General features: G+C 41.3%; 2 protein-coding genes across 2 annotated transcripts in view; one reads left to right on the top strand and one right to left on the bottom strand.

Annotated features, from left to right (window-relative positions):
* Positions 1 to 472: 472 nt before the first annotated feature.
* On the bottom strand, positions 473 to 4,486 carry SERP1 (stress associated endoplasmic reticulum protein 1). Its single transcript, XM_036757659.1, has 3 exons — positions 4,179 to 4,486; positions 4,003 to 4,078; positions 473 to 3,046 (listed from the first exon to the last, which is right to left on the bottom strand). The coding sequence occupies exons 1-3, from the start codon at positions 4,260 to 4,262 to the stop codon at positions 3,006 to 3,008; spliced, it is 201 nt and encodes a 66-aa protein (XP_036613554.1). The 5' UTR covers positions 4,263 to 4,486; the 3' UTR covers positions 473 to 3,005.
* EIF2A (eukaryotic translation initiation factor 2A) overlaps positions 4,444 to 19,088 on the top strand; it is a 35,673-nt gene continuing 21,028 nt past the window's right edge. Inside the window, exons 1-3 of the mRNA XM_036757658.1 lie at positions 4,444 to 4,925; positions 14,096 to 14,165; positions 16,656 to 16,730. Coding sequence (XP_036613553.1) covers positions 4,898 to 4,925; positions 14,096 to 14,165; positions 16,656 to 16,730 — 173 coding nt within the window. The 5' untranslated portion in view covers positions 4,444 to 4,897. The remainder of the gene's footprint in view (positions 4,926 to 14,095; positions 14,166 to 16,655; positions 16,731 to 19,088) is intronic.

The raw sequence follows: 19,088 nt of genomic DNA, 5'->3' as shown, positions 1-19,088 counted from the left end.
AGATCACAGTTAATAAGTGACAGAGAAAAGACTAAACTTCCTACCTCATACTTGATCATTTTATAAACTGAAACTTTGAGTTCATTTTCTTTCATTCAAGAATTGCACCTGTTTTATCTTCTTTGGTAATGCTGCATCTAGCAATCACCTGCTACTGATTGGTACAACAGATTATTCAAACAGAATTTGCCCAACCAGTATGCTCCTGAAGAGAGCTATACCTAAAAGCCAACCATATCTTCACAGGGAATGTTAAAGACTCACACATAACAAACATTTGCTCAAAAAGCCCTTTTGTTAGGCCCGGTGAGTACAAGAGCTGGACATAAGCTGTGTTATTAAAACAAGTCCCTGAAGCTTCTGTTTAAAGATCCCATGGCCCTCATGAAAAGCGAGTACACAAAGTACTTTAATAACAAAGCCTGTTACAATGAATTTCATTACAGTGAAAATCTTCATACAGTGAGAAATATTTCCAAACCTACTTAACAACCACTTTATTTTGAGGTGTATTATATACAACCAAGTGCATACAATGGAATAATGTGGTTATCCCCTTGAAATTTATTACAACTAAAAGTTAGAAAATGAGATGTTGATAATCTCATAAACTATTTAATTTTGTATTGTTGACTGACATTTTTAGATAGAATATAGAATTCAGTGGGGGAGGGGGGAGGGAGAGAAGAAAGAGGAATAGGAGGGAAGGTATGTTTTCCATAGATGAAGACAATACAGTGAAAGAGGGACACGTTCTACATAGGGAAAGCATTTAAACAATTTTAAAAGCATACTGTACACGTATCACTATGCACTCTCCAACTCATTCCTTACATCTATTCCAAAGATTGCAAAGCCTCAGCAGTAATGTTTCCTTTAACCTAAACAGTGTAATACAAAGCATTTTGTTATCTAATAACTAGACATTTAAATGAGGTTTTGTTTTTTCTTTAACAAAATCATCAAATATTGAGGGCATTTTTATTTTTAATGGGGGCAAACCAATCAAAAAGCACAAGATTTTCATTTAACCAAACATGCATAAATTGCTTAATATAAAATGCATAAGGTGGGTAAATTACACACGTAAATACAAAGGGAATGGAGTTTTTACAGATGTGAAATGACTAATTTGTACACCAATTTAACAGTCAATTTAGTCAATAAGACACTGTAAACAGAAAATACTTATTTGAAGCCAACTGTACTAAAGCAAGAAAAAATTTGCAATGGAATGGTTTGACTCAAAACAAAATTAAGGCACCTGCTTCAAATTTAGAGCAAAAATTTGCATTTTTATAGTATAGTAGAATCTGTTAACCAAGGCATTTATCTTCAAAGGACAAACAGGGACCTGGTTATGTTAACTGAAGTGGCAAAAATACAACTAATGAAGGAGATAGAACCCTACCTACCTTAGCTAAAGGCCAGTACTAGCAGCTTTCCTATTCTTTTACAAAGACAGGAGTAGTTTACTTATCTCTGTTAAACCTTCACTACCAGTGTCATTGCTACTTTAACTGCCTCTGGTTAAACAGATTGGGAGCAAGTTAAGAGAATCCTGTCAACTGTGCCTCATTATAGTCTTGTCCAGATGTTATCAAAGTGAGCGGCTAGGAAGCATCTCACAAAAGCCACTTCCCTATTTACTACATATGCCATTTTCATTAATACATTAAAACCAAGCTTTGCCCAACTGGTTGCTTACAACTACAGTCAATGAGAGAAAGCCACTAGCGGCTGGGTATTTTCCAACAGTTTCTTAAACCAAAAATTTAGCTCCCTCTCCTACCCTCAATGTAACAGGAAAGGTTAACTGATAGCAACATAATGTCAAGTATCATACCCCAACTTCAAAGTGAATGCTAATGATTAAGTCCAATGTATTTTGTAACAAGATGTCAATACAACTTTCCATATGTGTATCTTCATGTGGGGATTCTAATCTTAAGCCTAAAGAAAGTAGACTTAAACTTGATCTTAATTTCGTTGGTGTGCCTTTTTTCTTTTCTTTTTGGTATTGAAAGTGCTATCAACATGCTATGAGGTCTAAGGCACAGCTGGACTCAACAGCATGTCACCACCTGATAAATGACTAGTGGAATTTTCATAATACATACTTTCCAAGCCATGCCATAGTGAACCGTTTAACTTGCAAATCCTAACCTGTGGTGAATACCCTTAATATTTGACATGAACACTTCAGGTGACATTTACAGCACACTTATAAGCCATTGTTGACAGGTTCTACCACATCATCACCTCAAAGAAACTGCAATAACTAAGGAGGTGACAGAATGTTTCATCAGGTTGTTTTTTTTATGGCCTCTTAGGTTAGTTTACTCAACCATGAGAAATCCAAGGTAGTGTCAAAGGAATAATCTTATTAAAATAAATGTTCTGGATCTAAGAATCTCCCTCTATTGTGAAAGTCTTTTCATTTTCAGGTGCCAAAGGCTTCAGGGGAAAAGTAGGCTAACTACATCTAGGTGTTCCATTTATAAGCACCATAATACAGCTGCTAAATTTACCTAATGAATGTGCTTTCAATTCACAAGACAGCAATAAAGTGCCTAGCTGCTATATAAAAATCAGTTTTCAATTTTAAATTAAGACTAACTGCATTTATACATTAAAGGGCAAACAAAAATCTAAGACCTTTTGTCTATACAGATTTAGTCTAGGTATCTATACTGCATACAGTTTTCTGAATCACATAAAACAAGAATTTATACTTGACTGAATAAGTCGGGTCCACCATCGTAGATCAACAATCAAATTTTATTGCTTTATACATGTGGTGCTTTTCAAGGCACTGTGGTATGAACTAGAAAACTTGGAATGACTTGTGAAGAAACCTTGGAATGACACATGAAGGATGACATGAAGAGTCATTCTGAGGCAGGATGCTTTACTGAACTGTTTTTAAACCAGGGTATCAAACATCAGGAATGAGTTCAAGTTATAATTCACAGGAGAATGAAAACATCTTAAGGTCAGTCACTTCACATGCCCATCCTGATACTCTGAATAATCTGGAAAATTGCTGTAAGGAAAAGAGGCAAATATTAAAATAATACTTTAAAACAAACTTTAAAAACAATTTATATTCATTTGAGGCAGTCTAATTTCTCCCAAAGCACCCCTAAGCCTCAAGTTTCATTTCTCATTGCAGAATGAGGTTGCTTCAAATAAGGGAATGTAAATTACATATTCCTATTAAGTGAAATTTTCCTAAGAATCTTAGGTTCCTTGAATTTTAGGAAAGACAGGCATGGAATAAAGAACACCCAGGACCCAGTGTCCAAACCGAACTGAGCTATTTACTACTACTGGCAACACGCTGGCCAAGTCACTCCATTTTTCTCTGGCTGAGTCGCTTTATCTGTGAAATGGGGGGACCACAGTTGGTCTAGAATCGTTAAAAGCCCTTTTCAGGTCTAAATCTTCCAATTTTAAAATTCCATTTGGCTACAAAAAATTCAGCAGTAAACCATTTAAAAAGAAACAAGATGATCCACAAGAATGCAAGGATTTGTAGTTTGGCATTACTAGCTTGTCCTGTGAGACTACTTCTGCACTCGCTCCGAGGAATCGAAAATTCACCCCGGAAGCCGTCCTCCTCTTCGGATTACATAAAAGGACTTGGCTGCCGCGTCTCCCCAAGAAATGCTGTTCCTCCGGCTGCTGAATTCTCCGAGCCCGGGGCCCGGGACATGGCAAGGATCAGCACAAAGACCTGAAGCCCCCACCTGCAGAGGCAGGTAACCCCAAGCCCCTGACCCACAAGAGCCCACAGCAGGCTGCCTGGCTTTGAGGTCCGCAGAGCTCTCGACACATCGCGACTGGTCATCGCGACGGGCAGAGGAGGTCAGAGGCGAGCTAAGGAAGGTGACTCCCCAGACGGCAGCCCCCCGCGGCCCCTGTCACCTGGCCCGGGCGGGGCGGCGGGGCTCCCCATCCCCCCGGGCCAGACCGCGGACACGAGTGGGCGACACTTACCCGAACCACAAACCACAAAAATGAAGAGCGCCAACAACCAGGGCCCCACGGAAGCCTTCTCCTCGGGGGCGTTCCTCTGCAAGGGGAGAAGGCGCGGCGTTAGTGGCGCCCCAGCCCCGCGCCCGGGCCCTCCCCTCCCGCCGCCCGCCGCCCCCCGCCCGGGCCGGCCGCCTCACCGACGTCTTAGCGACGTTGCCGCGTTGAGTGATGTTCTTGCTGTGCTTCTCGTTGGCCATACGGATCCGCTGCTTGGCGACCATCTTGGCTCGCTGCGGCCGGTGCCCGCTGCCGCCCCGCCCCGCCGGGGCCGCCGCTGCTGCTACCGCCGCCGCCGCGCTGGGCCGCGTTCACCGGACGGGGCCCCCGGGCGCGAGCTCCGGCCGGCCGCTGGCGAGCCGCTCTGTGCGCGTGCGCGGCGAAGGGGGCGGGGGGCGCTCCGCTCCTGCTGTCACCGCGAGAACCGCGCCGGGGCACTGAAGGGTGGCCGCGCGCGCGCTGTCAGCTGGGGCCGCGGCTTCAGGGGAGAGGGCCGCTCGCCTGTACCCGAGGCTGCCGAGGAGAAAGGGGAAGCCGGCAAGAACGGGCCGAATTTGTAGAGACGGCTCCGCGCACCTCCGCGGCGTCCGGCTGCCAACGTCAGCACTGAGGAGGCTCCGCCTCGCGGAAGTGCGCAGACGGCCGCCAAGCCCGCCGGGGGCGGGGCCTCCCGCACCCCTCCCCTCTTCCCCCGGCCTATCAGGGGGCGCCCCGCCCTCCGCCCGCCCCGTCGCGCCGGAAGAACCACGTCGTCGTCTCCGCGGCAGAGACGACGTGTAGGTCCCGCAGGGGCCGGCCCCCGGCCTCGTGAACTCTGACCCGGCCCACCGGACGGACGGAGATCTCTTTCCGGGACAAGATGGCGCCCTCCACTCCGCTGCTGGCAGGTGGGTCCCGGGGGCCCACGTCCGCCGGAGCACCGGCCGAGGGCTCTTTGGGCTGGGGCCGCACGTCGGCATGGTCGGCGCCGCCGGGGCTCAGGGGCCGCCCCCGCCTCGCGTCGCGTGGCATTCGGAAGTGAGGCTCGTGGGAGCTCCCAGGGGGTTGGAGCTGGTTGAAGGATGGGTGGGGAGGGGAGGGGAGCGGGGCCGGGGCTCTGGGACCCTCCCTCTGCCCTCCCCGCCCCACGGGGCTGGGCCAGCCGTAAGTACACGTAGCCGCCCTGAGATCCTTGACCCCGGGTGACAGCCGGTGGCACGTGGAAAGACTCGGGCCCGGCCAGGCTGTTAGCAAGCATTCATTAGGCGCCTGCTGTGTGCCAGGAAGAAGAAAGGAATGACAGAAAGAAAGAGGCAAGCACCCACAGGCCCTGCCCTCCAAGAGCTCACTGTCGCATCTAATTAGCGATTTACATTAGAGAGAGAGACCAGGTCCATGAGTGGGGGTGGGGATCTCCGAGGGAAGGCAAGAAGATCAGGCTGGACTTTGTAGAATGCGAATTTTAGCTGAGACCGGGAGGAAGCCAGGAGGGCCTGAGGAGGGAAATGTACACCTCCACCCCCTGTGTCTGTGGTCCACTTGTGTGCCCCGGGGACTGCCCCTGCTCTCCAGCCTGGGCTGATGGGGGAGGGAGGATCACTGACAGCAACACCACCAAGCCACTGGTAGCTTGTCCGGCCTTAGGGATGGTCATAAGAAAGCTCTTTGGAGCGACCTTATTTAGGTTGTCGGCTGTTCTACGGTAACACCGAACATTTTGTCCAGACCTTTGATTTCATTACTTACGCAGTTTGGTACCTGGTGCTGGGGCTTCTGGGTCACTGAGAGGTTACTTGTCCAGGGTCATATACCCAGTATGCATCAAAGGTGCAGCTTGAGCTTAGATCTTCCTGACTGGAGGCCAGTTTTCTATCCACAAGGACCTACTATCTTTTGGAGCTGGAGAGTAGAGGTGAAGAATGAGTAAATTCGTTCAACAAACATTTGTAGCCTGCTGAACTGAGCCTAGAACACATGGATCTGAATCCTACTTAAGACACTTGTGCTATCTACGTAACCCTGGACAGGTTATTTCACCTGTCTTAGTTACTTCTTGTTTAAAAGAGAATCCACAGCTCTTTAGGGTCAAGTGAGATTATTTATGTAGAGTGTTTAACCAACATAAAGGGGCTAATTAAGCGTCAACTATAATTACTGTTAAATGCCTACTATTTTGGTTTATGGGGAGTTCTTCAGAATACTGAGAAAGAAAAGGTACAGCTTCTGTCCTCAAGTAGTTTACATGGAGGCATCATTGATTGAGTGCTAGACTTCGATTCCAGTCCTGCCTCAGCCACTAGTTGTAAGTTCTGGGAAGGTCACTTCCCATAGGAGAGTAATAACACTACAATCTGACAGGTTTGTTGTGAGAATCAACTGAAACAATGTAAAGTGGTTTTCTAGTTTTAAAGTGCAGTTATGAATCTAGGATAATATTAATTAACATCAGTATTAGTTAATATTAATGGGGTCCAAATGGAAAAACAGTGAAAGGACTGAACCTTTGGGAGTAGAGGCAGGGTTTGTGGTCTAGAATAGAACATAGGGTCTGAGAGCCAAAGGGCCCACATTCTTTGCTTTCCACATTTGCTCAGGGTCACCCAGCTGTCAGGTAGCTCAGATGGACTGGAAACATAAGGTCTTTGACTGTTTGTCTGTTCCTTTTTTGTTGTTGTTGCGTCATACTGACTCAAGATCTTGAACTCTTTTTTATTATTTTAGGTAGCAGCAGAATGTTTGTGATGCTGCCCTCCTTTAATTTCAAGTCCCAGTGGGCTAGAACTTGGCCCAGTTTCCCTTTGTTTAACCCCCAGTGCCTGACATAGAAAGATAGGGATAGGAGATAAATCTGTGATTTCATTAGTACAAGGAGAACGTCCTCTGCCAATGTGGTGGAGCACTTTTACTGCAGCATATGGTAGAGAGTTGCCTGGATCATTGGCATCAAACTCAAATAGAAGAAATCCCTGTGGCCACGTATTGACTCAGAAAACCACAAATTAACATCATGTTACGCAGTATGTTTATTTTGTTAAACATTTCCCAGTTAGATTTCTTCTGGTTGGGGGAGCCCACTGCATTCCAGCTTGGCCCCTCTGATCTAGAGCACTGAGAGGTAGAGGAACTTGCCCAGGTTTCACATGGTACGGGTAAGATGTGGACTTCAGTCCGGGTCATCCTTGCTTCAAGGCCAGCTCTCAAGATCTGCTATGTCACTGCCTCCATAGATGCCAGATGCTCAGTAGATAGTAGGTGTTTGCTTTTAAAAATAGAATTCCTTGTAAATGGGTTTTTAAAAAAAATTGAGAGAGGCTCTGTCAGCTCTGCCATGGGGTGGGCACTCATTGGCATAGGAAGAGGGGAGGCCTGCAAAAGGCAAAGAAATAAAATTTAGAAGGAAATAAGTGGAGGCCCTTGGAACAGGCTCAAGATAATTGATTATGAAGAAACAAAAGTCAACCAACAACACTGGGAGTGCAGCCATCTGAAAGGGAGCACAGTTCCACCTTTTCTCCCTGGCATTTCAATATCCAGCGTTCCCTGTTAAGGGCCAGAATGATGTAGAGGACTTGGAGTCATATGTGACTGGATTCTGAATCCTGCTTCAAACACATTTACCACATGTGTGACCATAGAGAAGTCATAACCTCTCTTTGCCTCAGTTTCATCAAGGCGGAGGTGTTTAAGTTTGACCTTTAATTTGAAAGATACTTGGCAAGATTTTGGCAGGTGGAGAAGGAAAGCATTACTGGTAAAGAAAACAGCATAAGCAAAAGCAAGAAAACCGAGGAAAAAGTCATCTAATTTAGCAGAATTTAGAGGGCTTAAAAGGAGAATAGTAGAATATAAGGCTGAAGAGGATAGGCTTGAATACCAGGGTGGGGGGGTGGGGAATGGACTATAGTTGATGTGGAGCCAGTGGAGGTTTGGGGATGGGGTAACATAATCAGAACCATATTGTTGTGGGTGGCTTGGAATCAGAGACTGGAGGATGTATTAGGAGCCAATTTCATTAGCCCAAGTTGATATGTAATAGGGACCTGAATTAGGTTGGTAGGAACAAAAAGGTGACAACATTGTTATGCAGGTTGGACTTGGTCAGTGGATGACAGTGTCTTTTCAAGATCTACTATCGTAATTGAGTGAGGTGCCTAATAGCTGTTATTGATTTGAAGGAACAAAGTTGACTTCCCAGTTTTTGGTTTCCAAGCCTTGGTAAATGGTAGGCAAAGGGAATCCATTACCAGTGAGAAGGAAGACCAAAGGTCATTTGGAGAGGAAAACAAACTTGGTTTTGAGCATGTTAAGTTTTAACACATGCAGATGGGCATGTCTAGAAGATCCCAATTAAAGTCGAGAACACAAAAAGAAGGAAGAGTTTAGAGAAGGAAACAGGCAAAAAACAAACTTTAAAGTCTCCTGGTTCTAGGCTCCATTCTCAAGGTTCATACAATTGCCAAATTCATTTTTTTCATGTACTTGTGGGTGCTCAAAGACTTTAAGTGGTTCTTTATTGCCCAGAGGATATGCCAAAAACGACTCAGTGTAGCTCCAGTGTACCATTCCAGGCTTGTATCTCACAATCTCCATTTTTGTATTCTATAATACAGCCAGGCTGCATTCCTGGCTCTTCCTTGAGCTCTCCTTCACCTCAGAACATGCTCCTGTCTCTTATCTACCTGTTGAAATCCCCTTCAAGGCCCACCTCAGGTCCTATGGTCTCCACCAGGCCTTCTCTAATCTGCCTCCTCAAATTTTCCTTGAGCACTTTACCTGGATCTTTTCTACTGTAATCACATTATTTTAGCGCTGTTTCATGGATACAAAAACTGAGGCATAGAATTTGATCTGCCTGAGAACACATGTAATTGGCATAGCTGGTAGTGGCACCCAAAAGAATAATTTTCATAAATACTGCTAGAAACTCACTTGGGTACAGGGACCAGAAAATCTGGTCTAGAATGGAGTTACTGGCCAAAGTAAACCTGACCTTGGGCCCTCAGCCAGAAAGGAAGTGGAAGCTTATAGATTGTTGCCAGCGTTGAATAGAACTTAAATATGGGGGAAATCTTGTTTTGTTTAGCAACTTGTTTAAAAACAGTGGTTGGCTATTTTTAGGATAGGTTGAAATAATTTCCTACATAAAGTATAGGTACTCCACAGCTGCAGCACATAATGTGACAATTGTGTGAGAATTCTGAATTCTGCCTTATAAAATATAATCCATCTATACTAATTGTTCACTTGCTGATAGAATTAAAAATACTTTGTGTATTCTAGAATCTTTCTCCCTAGTCTGTAGAATGGCATAAAATGTACATGTTTATTCACTTTTGTCTAGGGGAAAATGCCTCAATCAAAAATCTTTGATAACATAGAGACTGTGAATTAATAATATATAATAGGCACTATGCAAATATGCTTCAGTCTTATCTAATCCAGCTGAGTCAATTAACATAAACACAAGATATTATTGCTATTAAAGTTACTTTTGAAACTTTTTTTTCTGCTTCTGTCAACATAAAATGAGGAGTGTTCTGTATTATAGTGAACTTTATCATTCACCTTAACAAAGGCTTACATGGCTTATATTGTATTGTGTGAAATTAGTAAATATGTTTAGAAAGTGATCGTGATGACTCAGACATTTTAGATAATCTCGAATAGAAATTTAGTCATGTAGAAATGACATTGTGGCAAATTCTTGTAGTGAGCTTTTATTTATATAGGGAAGTACAGAACAGAATAATTATTTTTAACAGTGTAAATATCTGGGGAAAAACTGACGAATTACTTAATTCCAAGTTTAGCTGTATGTTTCTGTTTCCAGTGGAGTATAACCTTTAATGGACAATAATAAACAAGCAGTTTATTAGCCTTTAAAATAACCTAGTGAGTTTCCTCATTTGTAAAATGAGGACATTGGACTAATGGTCTGTGAGGCCCTTCCAGTCCTTTCTGTGATGCTGCATTGGCTTCTTAGAGAAATCCTTATTATCCTGGGGGAAAAAAGTTTTTGGCCTAATCAGTAGTAGGTTACTTCATGCTTTTCCTGTAATATTTTCTTTCTAAAATTGAACCTAAGAAACTGTAGAAAATTTAATTGTGAACTTGCTATTTCCAAAAACAAGAATTGTAGTTTCAATGAAAAAATCATATATTGGCCTGGGTTTTGATAGAAACAGTACTATGTCTCAGTGTTGGACAAGTGCCACTGTAGGTTTAAAAGGTTTCTTTTGAGTTCAGACTTGTGGACCAAAAAGTAGTTAATTTCCTTCACTAGAAAAAAAAATGGAATCAGAGTCTGGTGGCTGCTTGAGCCTTTGAACTTCAGCACAGTGGGAAGGGAAATCTTCACCCAGGCTGTTTCCCTCTCCCATGGGTTGAGAGCTAGGATTTCTGGGCAATCCCTGTCACCACAATGGATGATATAGGATCAGGAGTAAAACTTTTCATTTGATTTTTTTTTTTGTTCACACATATTCTCTAGGGAATTATACTTCTATAGCCATTCATTTTGTCTGCCTTTCTCCTTTGCTTTCTGGGACACAGCTACTTTTACTTGAGCAAGGAATGTGCAGGCAACAGCCAGATAACTGACATATAGAGCTTGGAGGACTAAGCTGGTTGTAGTCATGGGTGTCACAAGCAGTAGTAATAATATTCACATTTAAATAACACTTTAAGGTTTGTAAAGTGTATGTTTTTTTTTGTTTTTTGTTTTTCCAAAAAAACACCTCTTTGATAAGTAATGCAACCCCATTTTGCAAATGAGAAAACTGAGACTCAGAAACAAATTATAGTTACCCACACAGCTAGTAAATGTCAGAGCCAGGACTCAAAGCTAGGTTTCCTGATTCTTAGGATGAGGTTATTTCCACTGTAATAAATTGTTTCTGAAGAAAAAGTAAGTGAATCTGGAAGAAGGCTATTTTTGCCTATTATTATGGCCTACCTACACTAAGTAAGTTAGTGTTATAGAATGTAACTTTATTGTGTTGTTAGGATGTTACTAGGATGTAAGTCTTCTCTTTTTCTTGTGGCTTGAAAATATTACTGTGTCCATACAGTCAGGTTAAATTTCCTAAGGCCAGGATTGTGCAAAATCCTATAATCTGATTTGGTCACTACTCTGCTCTGTTATGAGCCCTTAATGTCTTTCTTTTTTTCTTTTATTTTTAATTTATGGAATAAAACAAACATTTCCATAACATAGTACAATAAAAAAAGATGATTGTATATGAAACTGCAAATAAACTATGCACAACTTGCTATTCCTTTCACATGTACAACAAAATTATCATGTAAATTTCTTGTTTCTCCCCTGTCCTAGAGATGGCTACCGTTAGACATAAATAGGTGTGGATATATAGATATAGATATATAAAATTATTCTGTGCATCTGTTAGTTCTTTCTGTAGATGTAGACAGAAAATGGAGTACCTATCATAAATACTTTTATTATCTTTCTAGTGTTGTTCTGTCCCCTGTGGTCCAGCTTACTTGCTATTCTTTACATGTGACACTCCATCTCTTCTCTATATGCCTTTGTGCTGCCCACCTCCCCACCCCTACCCCTCCATCTAGACTGCTCTCCCTCTCACCTCTAACTCTATAGAGTTTTTGGCTTGGGACTTAGGTCAAGTGTTTCCTTCTATAGAAAGCCTCTCCCAGTTTCCCCAGTGTCTTCACCTCTAAGGCTATTTTGTATCTTCTTCATATGTACATGTATGTGTATGTATATATAATTTTGTCTGTTGTATTTCCTATTAGAATGTAATAACAATTTTCAGAGCATTAATGTCAGGTGAAGCAGAATAAGGTGATATGTGTTTTCCAAGGGGTATTCATCATATTTGTTGAGGAGGGATTCCTCATAGATGATACCACGTTCTCTACATGTACCTTTTTGCAGATAAGATTGTGCTTTGGATATCAACCCTAACTATCAACACAGGAAAAACCAATTAGATGAAGAATGTCTGTTGTCCTGACTAGGACATGCCATTGAATAGACAACCTACAATGCTTTTCTTCTAGCATATCTTGGATAGACACTGTCCGAGATGGGCAGTGAATTGGGCCCAGAATTGAATAGGAGGTGGAAAGGCTGCTGAATTGCCTTTGGGAAATTGCCACCTTCATTTAATGACCCCAGGGTTTTCCTAAAACCAAGACCCATCTTTAACACCGGTATTCTCAGTGTTGTTTGGCTTTAGTTCCTAGAAAACCAGTGTCTTTGAAAGGTTGAAACAGAAAATCAGTTATGGAGCGATGCAAGGTGGATATGAACAAGCTCCATGCATCAGTGTTACCAGCCAGGCATCGTAGGTAGAAAAGAGAGCCAAAAGACAAATTGAATTGTGTGGCAAGAGGCATCATCAGTGGACAGTCCACAAGCTGCATCACTGCTGCTGTGCTGCCAGAAGGAAGTGAGAAGAGGCTTCCAGCATGTTGGATAGACCCTGGTGGTAAATTTTGAGAGGACATAGACAGGTGTTGATTGTAGTTAGTGGGCGGGCATCAATATGTTGCTGTCTGCATCTTGGGAAGAAATAACCATGTTGATGAGACCACAGATCTATTTGAGTATATCCTTAGAAAACTTGATTATTCCTAATCTCAAATATAAAATATATTTCAGCAAGAGATTCATGTGGTGATAAAAATCCATTTTGGTTGCATATTTGCATATAAAGGGATATAGATGATGGAGATATAAACTGAGTTTTAAATGTCTTAGTTATATAGCCAGTTCCCAATAACCCAATTAAGTAGTCTCATGTATTCAACTTCAGACTATTCAAAGTTACAATTGTGTAACATGGTAATTGGTTCCAGCCCAGTGGAAATAGGCAATGTGAATCTGAATAACAGGAGCACCACATAAGGTTTGTTATTCACACTTATCAGAACTCAGTCGTATCACCATAACTTCCCATTAATACCGCCTTCCCCAAATCTAACCTTCCCTTTTAAAATTTTAATAGTTACGGTCAACCAAAACCAATTTACATATTGGCCACGACTATAATTATATAGCCTCATTCCTTACTAGAATCCATGGCCTCTAGCAGGCTTCACCATTGGTCCTCTGAAGTAGTGATCAAAGGTCTAAAGTCTTTCCATATTATTTTCCTTTACGTTATTGTTTAGCTTAAGATTCTCACCAGTTTTGTTTGTTTTTTGGTACTATTGACATTTAGGACAGGGACTGTTCCATTTTTGGTTTTGTATCCCTTTTACTTTTGAAAGTCCCCTTTTAGTGTAATGACTAGTAGAAAAATCTGTAGGCAATCCCTTTATACTTGAAAAGTGGGAAAATGTTTGTTTGATTTTGGGGCCCTTAGATATAGTTTACTGGACTACCTTCAAGGTTTCAGGAGCTAGAACAGGGTTTCTTTAAAAGGTCCAGAATCTCTTAAAAATGTTAAAAAATTGATAACTGTATTTTAATATATTTTCCTTTGTACGCCTCCATATTTTATGCATTTAAAAACTTTATCCTGACAAAGGTTCCATTGGCTTCAGCAGCTGTAAAATAGCATGTAAAAATGAAGTAGAAAAAGCATTGTGTGTAGAGTTGTGTGAACACCAGATGTCCTTTGTTATTTTCAACTTGATATGTAGGAATATTAATTAATGTGGGGTCACAATGCCTATGTATAAACAGGTAAGTTACCTTCTAAGTCTTATAAAGATAGATTTATTCAAATGTGTTACCGTTTCATTAATAATAGTTAATATTTATATGTCTCTTTAAAGTTTGTAAAAGCTTTTCTGAACCTCAAAGTTCTACGTAGCTTATTTATTTGATTTGATCCTCACAACAACCCTGGAAGGCTAACAACCTTAATAGCCCTCCTACGGATGAGGAAACTGAGGCTTTGAGAGCTTGTGCCATGATTACGTAACTGAAAGGGCGCCGGTGTTGAAGTGAGGGCCTGTGTCTTGAGGACTGCTTCTATTACCTCCTTTCTGACCTTGGTTAGACTGGGTGAAGGCTAAGGGCCCTTCTTTGACTCAGTCTTATGAGTTGTTAAAACATAATATAGTAATCACTTATTTTTCTTTTTAGTCCGAGGATCAGAGGGGCTCTACATGGTGAATGGGCCACCAAATTTTACAGAAAATACAGTGTTTCTAAGGTATGATTTATATTCTGAAAGTCAATGTTAATTAGGGGGCAATATTTTGTGTATTACTTTCAGTTTTAAAATTCAATATTTTATGTGAGGAAATGAAGACAGCTATGGTGCAGTGGAAACAGAGCTGGCCTTGAAATCAGGAAAAGACCTGGATCTGAGTCCTGATTCTGACCCATAATAGGCTGTGTAACCCCGAGTAGGTCACCTGACCTTTCAGGGCTCTCCGCAGCTCTCTTAAGATATAAGTTGCAGAGAAAGTGCCAGCCTTCATTAGTAGAGAGAATTTCTTCATCTAGGAATTACAGTGAACTTACAAGTCTCTAGTCACTGTGTGAGAAAGTAGAAATCCATATTTCATGATAAAATAAGTTTATGAAACTTATGCATGCCTGGTTTTCCTATTTCCTTTGGGAAATAATGAATTATCCTGAAGACATGCAATAGTATTATTTATTGAGCAACATGAAATACAATACATTTTATTATAGGGCTTTTAAAGCTGTGTTTAGAGCAGAAAGAACACAAGGAAGGAATAGACCTAGCTGCTTCTTGGAGGAGAAGCCTAAAGTCAATAAAAAGTCAGTCTTCTGGCCTCTCTACCAGACAGGGGACTCTTCACACTGGAAAATAGGAAGCAAACATGGTTAAGAGGGGATTAGATTCCAAGATAGATGAGGAAATAGAGAGTGCCCAGCCAAGTTAATTGAGAGCGAGTCTCCAGGCCCAGATAAATGATATTCCAGAGCATTGAAAAAACTTGTAACATTGTTTTTGGAAATCCTTGAGAAATCACAGAGCATGGAAGAGATTCCAGAGTGTCATTTACATATAAATGTGTTGGGAGAAAAAAGTTTGACTCTGGAAACCACAGATAACAAGTTTTACATCAATCCCAGGAAAAAATTTTAGAATCGTTTGTTAAATAGAAAGTTTTTAAATACCTAGGAAGGGAGCAGTAATCCCTAGGAGACAGAATCAAGCCACTAAGAAGAAATCATACCAGGTCGGTTAGTTAATCAACAAGCACTTACTTGAACACCTATTATGTGCTAGAGAGGCAGGGGAGATCAATCAGGAGAGCTGGTGAAGGCCTCAGCTAAAGTGGTAGCTACGAGTAGAGAGAAGGGGTCAGATAGAAAAGATGTTGGGGAGGTAGAAATGGGAAGATTTGGCAACTGGAATAGACACGGGGCTGGGGGGAGTGTGAAAAGGTGGAGATAACTCCAGAGTTGCACTCCTGGGGAAAGTCATAAGAGGGGTGGACTTGGAGGAAAGATGATTTAGTTTCAGGTGTTTTAAGTATGAGATGCCCAGAAGGACATGAGTGGTGTAATTAATTAGTGATGTGATGCTGAAACTCTGGAGAGAGCCTATGACTAGATAAATAGATCTCTGAGTCATCTGCATAGAAAAGAGGAGTTCTGTTTTCTCAGTAAGTAAAGAGGTATGTATGTTTCAGAGAAAGAAAGGCCCTCAGTCAATCCACAATCATTTATTAAATACTTAAGATACTCCAATGAAAGAGCGGGAACAGGGTTCCTGACCTCACAGCACTCACATTCTAATGAAGGAGCCACATGCTGAGAACTCTGTGCATGTAGGATATGGAGAGATCCAGTTTGACTGTGGAAGTTTACATCTCAAAGAAAAGGGGGAGAGGAGTAGCTGTGGTTGGCCACTTGGTTAGACCTGACTTTAGGAAAATTGCTTTTGTGTGTGAAAGCAAGATAGACTGGAGAAGAAGGAGACTGAGGCAGGCCAACCCATTACAAGGCTATCACACACACACACACACACACACACACACACACACACGCGTGTGCACGTGCTTTTGCATTTATCTTCTCAACTCCCATGAATACAACTGTCCAAATATGTGTGAGTGTATGCATATTAAAAATATGTGTATATATGCATGTGTATATATGCATGTATATATTACACACACAGATAGTTGTGTGTAAGTGAGGTAGAGAATAGGGACTTTGGGGATAGTCGTTCTAAGATGATGAACAACAAAATGAAGTCAGTCTTCATTTTGTGTTCGTGGAAGACAGGTAAAGTCTCTAAATGTAAATTGTTTTTGGAAGTCACAACACCCACACATGTAAAACACACACACATGTTTGTTGCATTTGGATTGTGATTTCTCCATTGACTGTAGAGAGTCACCATGTAGAAAGAGTAGGGGGCTGGGCTCTTACCCTGACTGATCTATACTAGCTGGGTGGCTGGGGCCAGTCTTTTAACCTTTCTTGTTCTCAGATTCCTCATTTGTAAATTTAATGATCTTGTGGTTTTATAATTTTTGAATTGTACTTAAGATGCAGACCTTTTAATTTCTGCCTGAGATCCAATATTTTCCAAAAGTTTAATAAATTGTCTGGGGATTTAATTAGTTATTGAATTAACTTTTGTAAGGTCAGTTTATTATAAAGGATAAATCCTTATTACCTTTAAATACTAACTTTGTGTTGTTATTGTCTTCAGGGAATCAGGGAAAAATTGCAAAGTCTATGCCTTTAGCAAGGATGGAAGCCTGTTTGCTTGGTGTAATGGAGAAAAGTAAGTGCATGTTGTAGCTGATGTTTTCACCTTTCTGTTTGTTGTGAATATGAGATGTAACTTACGTACGTAACATGTATTTTTTGGACATTGGTAAACTGTAAAGAAGTTGGAGTAGTCACATTGGGAAAAAGAAGCCATCTTTCATAAAGACTTCCTACTAAGTCTCCAAAGTTATTATAGTCACTATATTTGTTTTTGTGCTTTTAAAAAATTAATAGTTTAGATCTTAATGCTAAAAGTTAATAGTGGAGGGAGAGCAGTTAATTTGATAAATTTTTTGCCTGTAAAGAAATTGAAAACAAAATTGTCTGAAATTAAGTCATTGCTTTGTATTTTTAAAACTGTACACACTGGTTTTTAAAGCATTTCCTTTTTCTTGTTTATATGCCTCAATTTTTGTGCCTAATGATAGAAATTAAATTATTTTGAAATATGTAATGATTTTTGTCAGTTATGTAATTTGTAAAGGTACACTTCCTAGGTGTATTTTAAGTGAGTCAGAGGGTAGTATTGAAATCTTATTACATAAAATGTGATATTAGGAAACTGATATGCATCAAAAATGTTTTTGTTAGAAATAATACTATCCTTAAATTCACTTTAATCCTTTTAAGAAAATCAGTCCTTCTCATTTTCTGAGTTATATTACCATGTTGCCTGCCACTTCAAAGAACCCGATATAGATCTTTATTACTCATTTTTAACTTAGCTATACTTAACACTTTATTGCCTCCACTTTCATCATTGTCTTGCCTTTTAACAGAAATATCCCCACTTCCATCAGTTTCTCTTGCATGTCACAGACAGACAGTGGTATTCTTCCCCTGTCCCAGATTACCTAGTTGTGGCTGCTTCCCATCATGTCTTGCCTGCTTGACTAGTGCAGGTAGAAAGTAGCTCTCCTAAAGGCAGAGAACATGGGGGCAGGCCCAGAGAGTGCTGTGTACACACATTCTGAAATTAGTGGAAGAAGTTGACCCGCCATATCTGATGGGTCAGTATTTATAGAGGTTAGAGAAGAGAGTTGCATTAAAAGGCATTATATTGTTATTATGATTATTACCACAACAATAATAGGAATAATAATAGCTAGCATTTGTATCAGGCCTGCACAATGTGTGACCTGCAGGCTGCTCACAGCACACCAAAGGATTTTGGGTGGCCTGTGGAAAAATGTATAGGGAAACATCCTCTACAGTTTTCGAGGACTGCCTGAAATCTTGGCGTGCCCGTGAGGGCCTATGGTTGTGCTGGGCTGATTTATGTAGTGCTTTAAGATTCACAAAGCACTTTATATATGTTATCTAGTCTGCTCCTTATAGCCACCCTGTGAGCTCTCCGTGCTATTATTAGGCTCAGTTTACAGATGAGGGAACTGAGATACAGGTAAAGTGATTTGCTCAGGCTCACACAGCCAGTGTGTATCTCAGGCAGAATTCTAATTCTAGTCTTCCTGGTTCCAAGTGCAGGGCTCTATCCATTGGACCATCCAGCTGCCTGGATACCTGCTGCCTCTTGGTGTACAGTTAAAAGCAAAAGCTATGAAGGCTATGATACTTTCTGAGTATAGATGCTGGAGCTCTGGTTAGAAAAATGGACATGGAGCTACTTTGGCCGTATGGAAACATGGATTTATTCCAGGATACGGTTGCCATGTGTTTCTCTGAGATGTTTTTTGTCCTTAAATCTACGAGGAGTCTGAATCTCTTACTAGCGGCTGATAATTTGATAATATTAAAAAAAAAAAACAACTCTAAAACTAATTTTACATTCAAAAAAGATTCTGGCATAAAATTATTATTTAGGTCTATTTTCTTTCCTTTGTTCCATTTTACTTAGTGTTTTTAGCCTTGTTCCTTGTAATTCTATAAGGACTTGCCTCCCCCCTCTTTAGTCATTCAGTCCCACTGCTGCACCAACTGGGCAGGGCTCCTGCAAGCACCCAACTGCCTCTTCCCAGTCCTTGCTGCTTTCTTTCTCCCTGTCCAGCTCACCTTCACAGTGGTGTGAGGCTGAAGGTGTTTCTCCTAATCACATCTCTCTTGATCACATCTCTACTCAGCTTCCTTTAATGGCTTCCTTCTCCTCTATGTACTTTATGCTTCAGCCACAATGAACTGTTAGCTCTCACCAACAGGCAGCTTGTTCCCTGTGTCTTTGTCCCTGTCTCCTGCCATTTAAAGCCCAACTCAGCTGCTCCCATCCTATGATCTTTCCTGCTCTGATCCTCTCTCTTCTGTCACTTCCCTCAGTAGCCCTCTGTACCCCTCTTATGCTCAGAGAATTATTTTGCATTAGGTTATAGGACCATTCATTTAGAACTGGAAAGTACTTTAGATTCATCTTGTTCACACA

The sequence above is a fragment of the Trichosurus vulpecula genome, chromosome 4, assembly GCF_011100635.1.
Source record: "Trichosurus vulpecula isolate mTriVul1 chromosome 4, mTriVul1.pri, whole genome shotgun sequence".
In the NCBI taxonomy this organism is placed as follows: domain Eukaryota; kingdom Metazoa; phylum Chordata; class Mammalia; order Diprotodontia; family Phalangeridae; genus Trichosurus; species Trichosurus vulpecula.
This window is presented reverse-complemented; position numbering and strand designations above follow the sequence as displayed.

Bases quoted from the DNA above. Each gene is read 5' to 3' on its own strand.
- SERP1 (XM_036757659.1), bottom strand. From the start codon at position 4,262: ATGGTCGCCAAGCAGCGGATCCGTATGGCCAACGAGAAGCACAGCAAG. The intron at 4,079-4,178 runs GTGAGGCGGCCG...CTCCCCTTGCAG, and splicing joins GCAACGTCGCTAAGACGTCG to AGGAACGCCCCCGAGGAGAA. The intron at 3,047-4,002 runs GTAAGTGTCGCC...TTTTCCTTACAG, and splicing joins TTTTGTGGTTTGTGGTTCGG to CAATTTTCCAGATTATTCAG.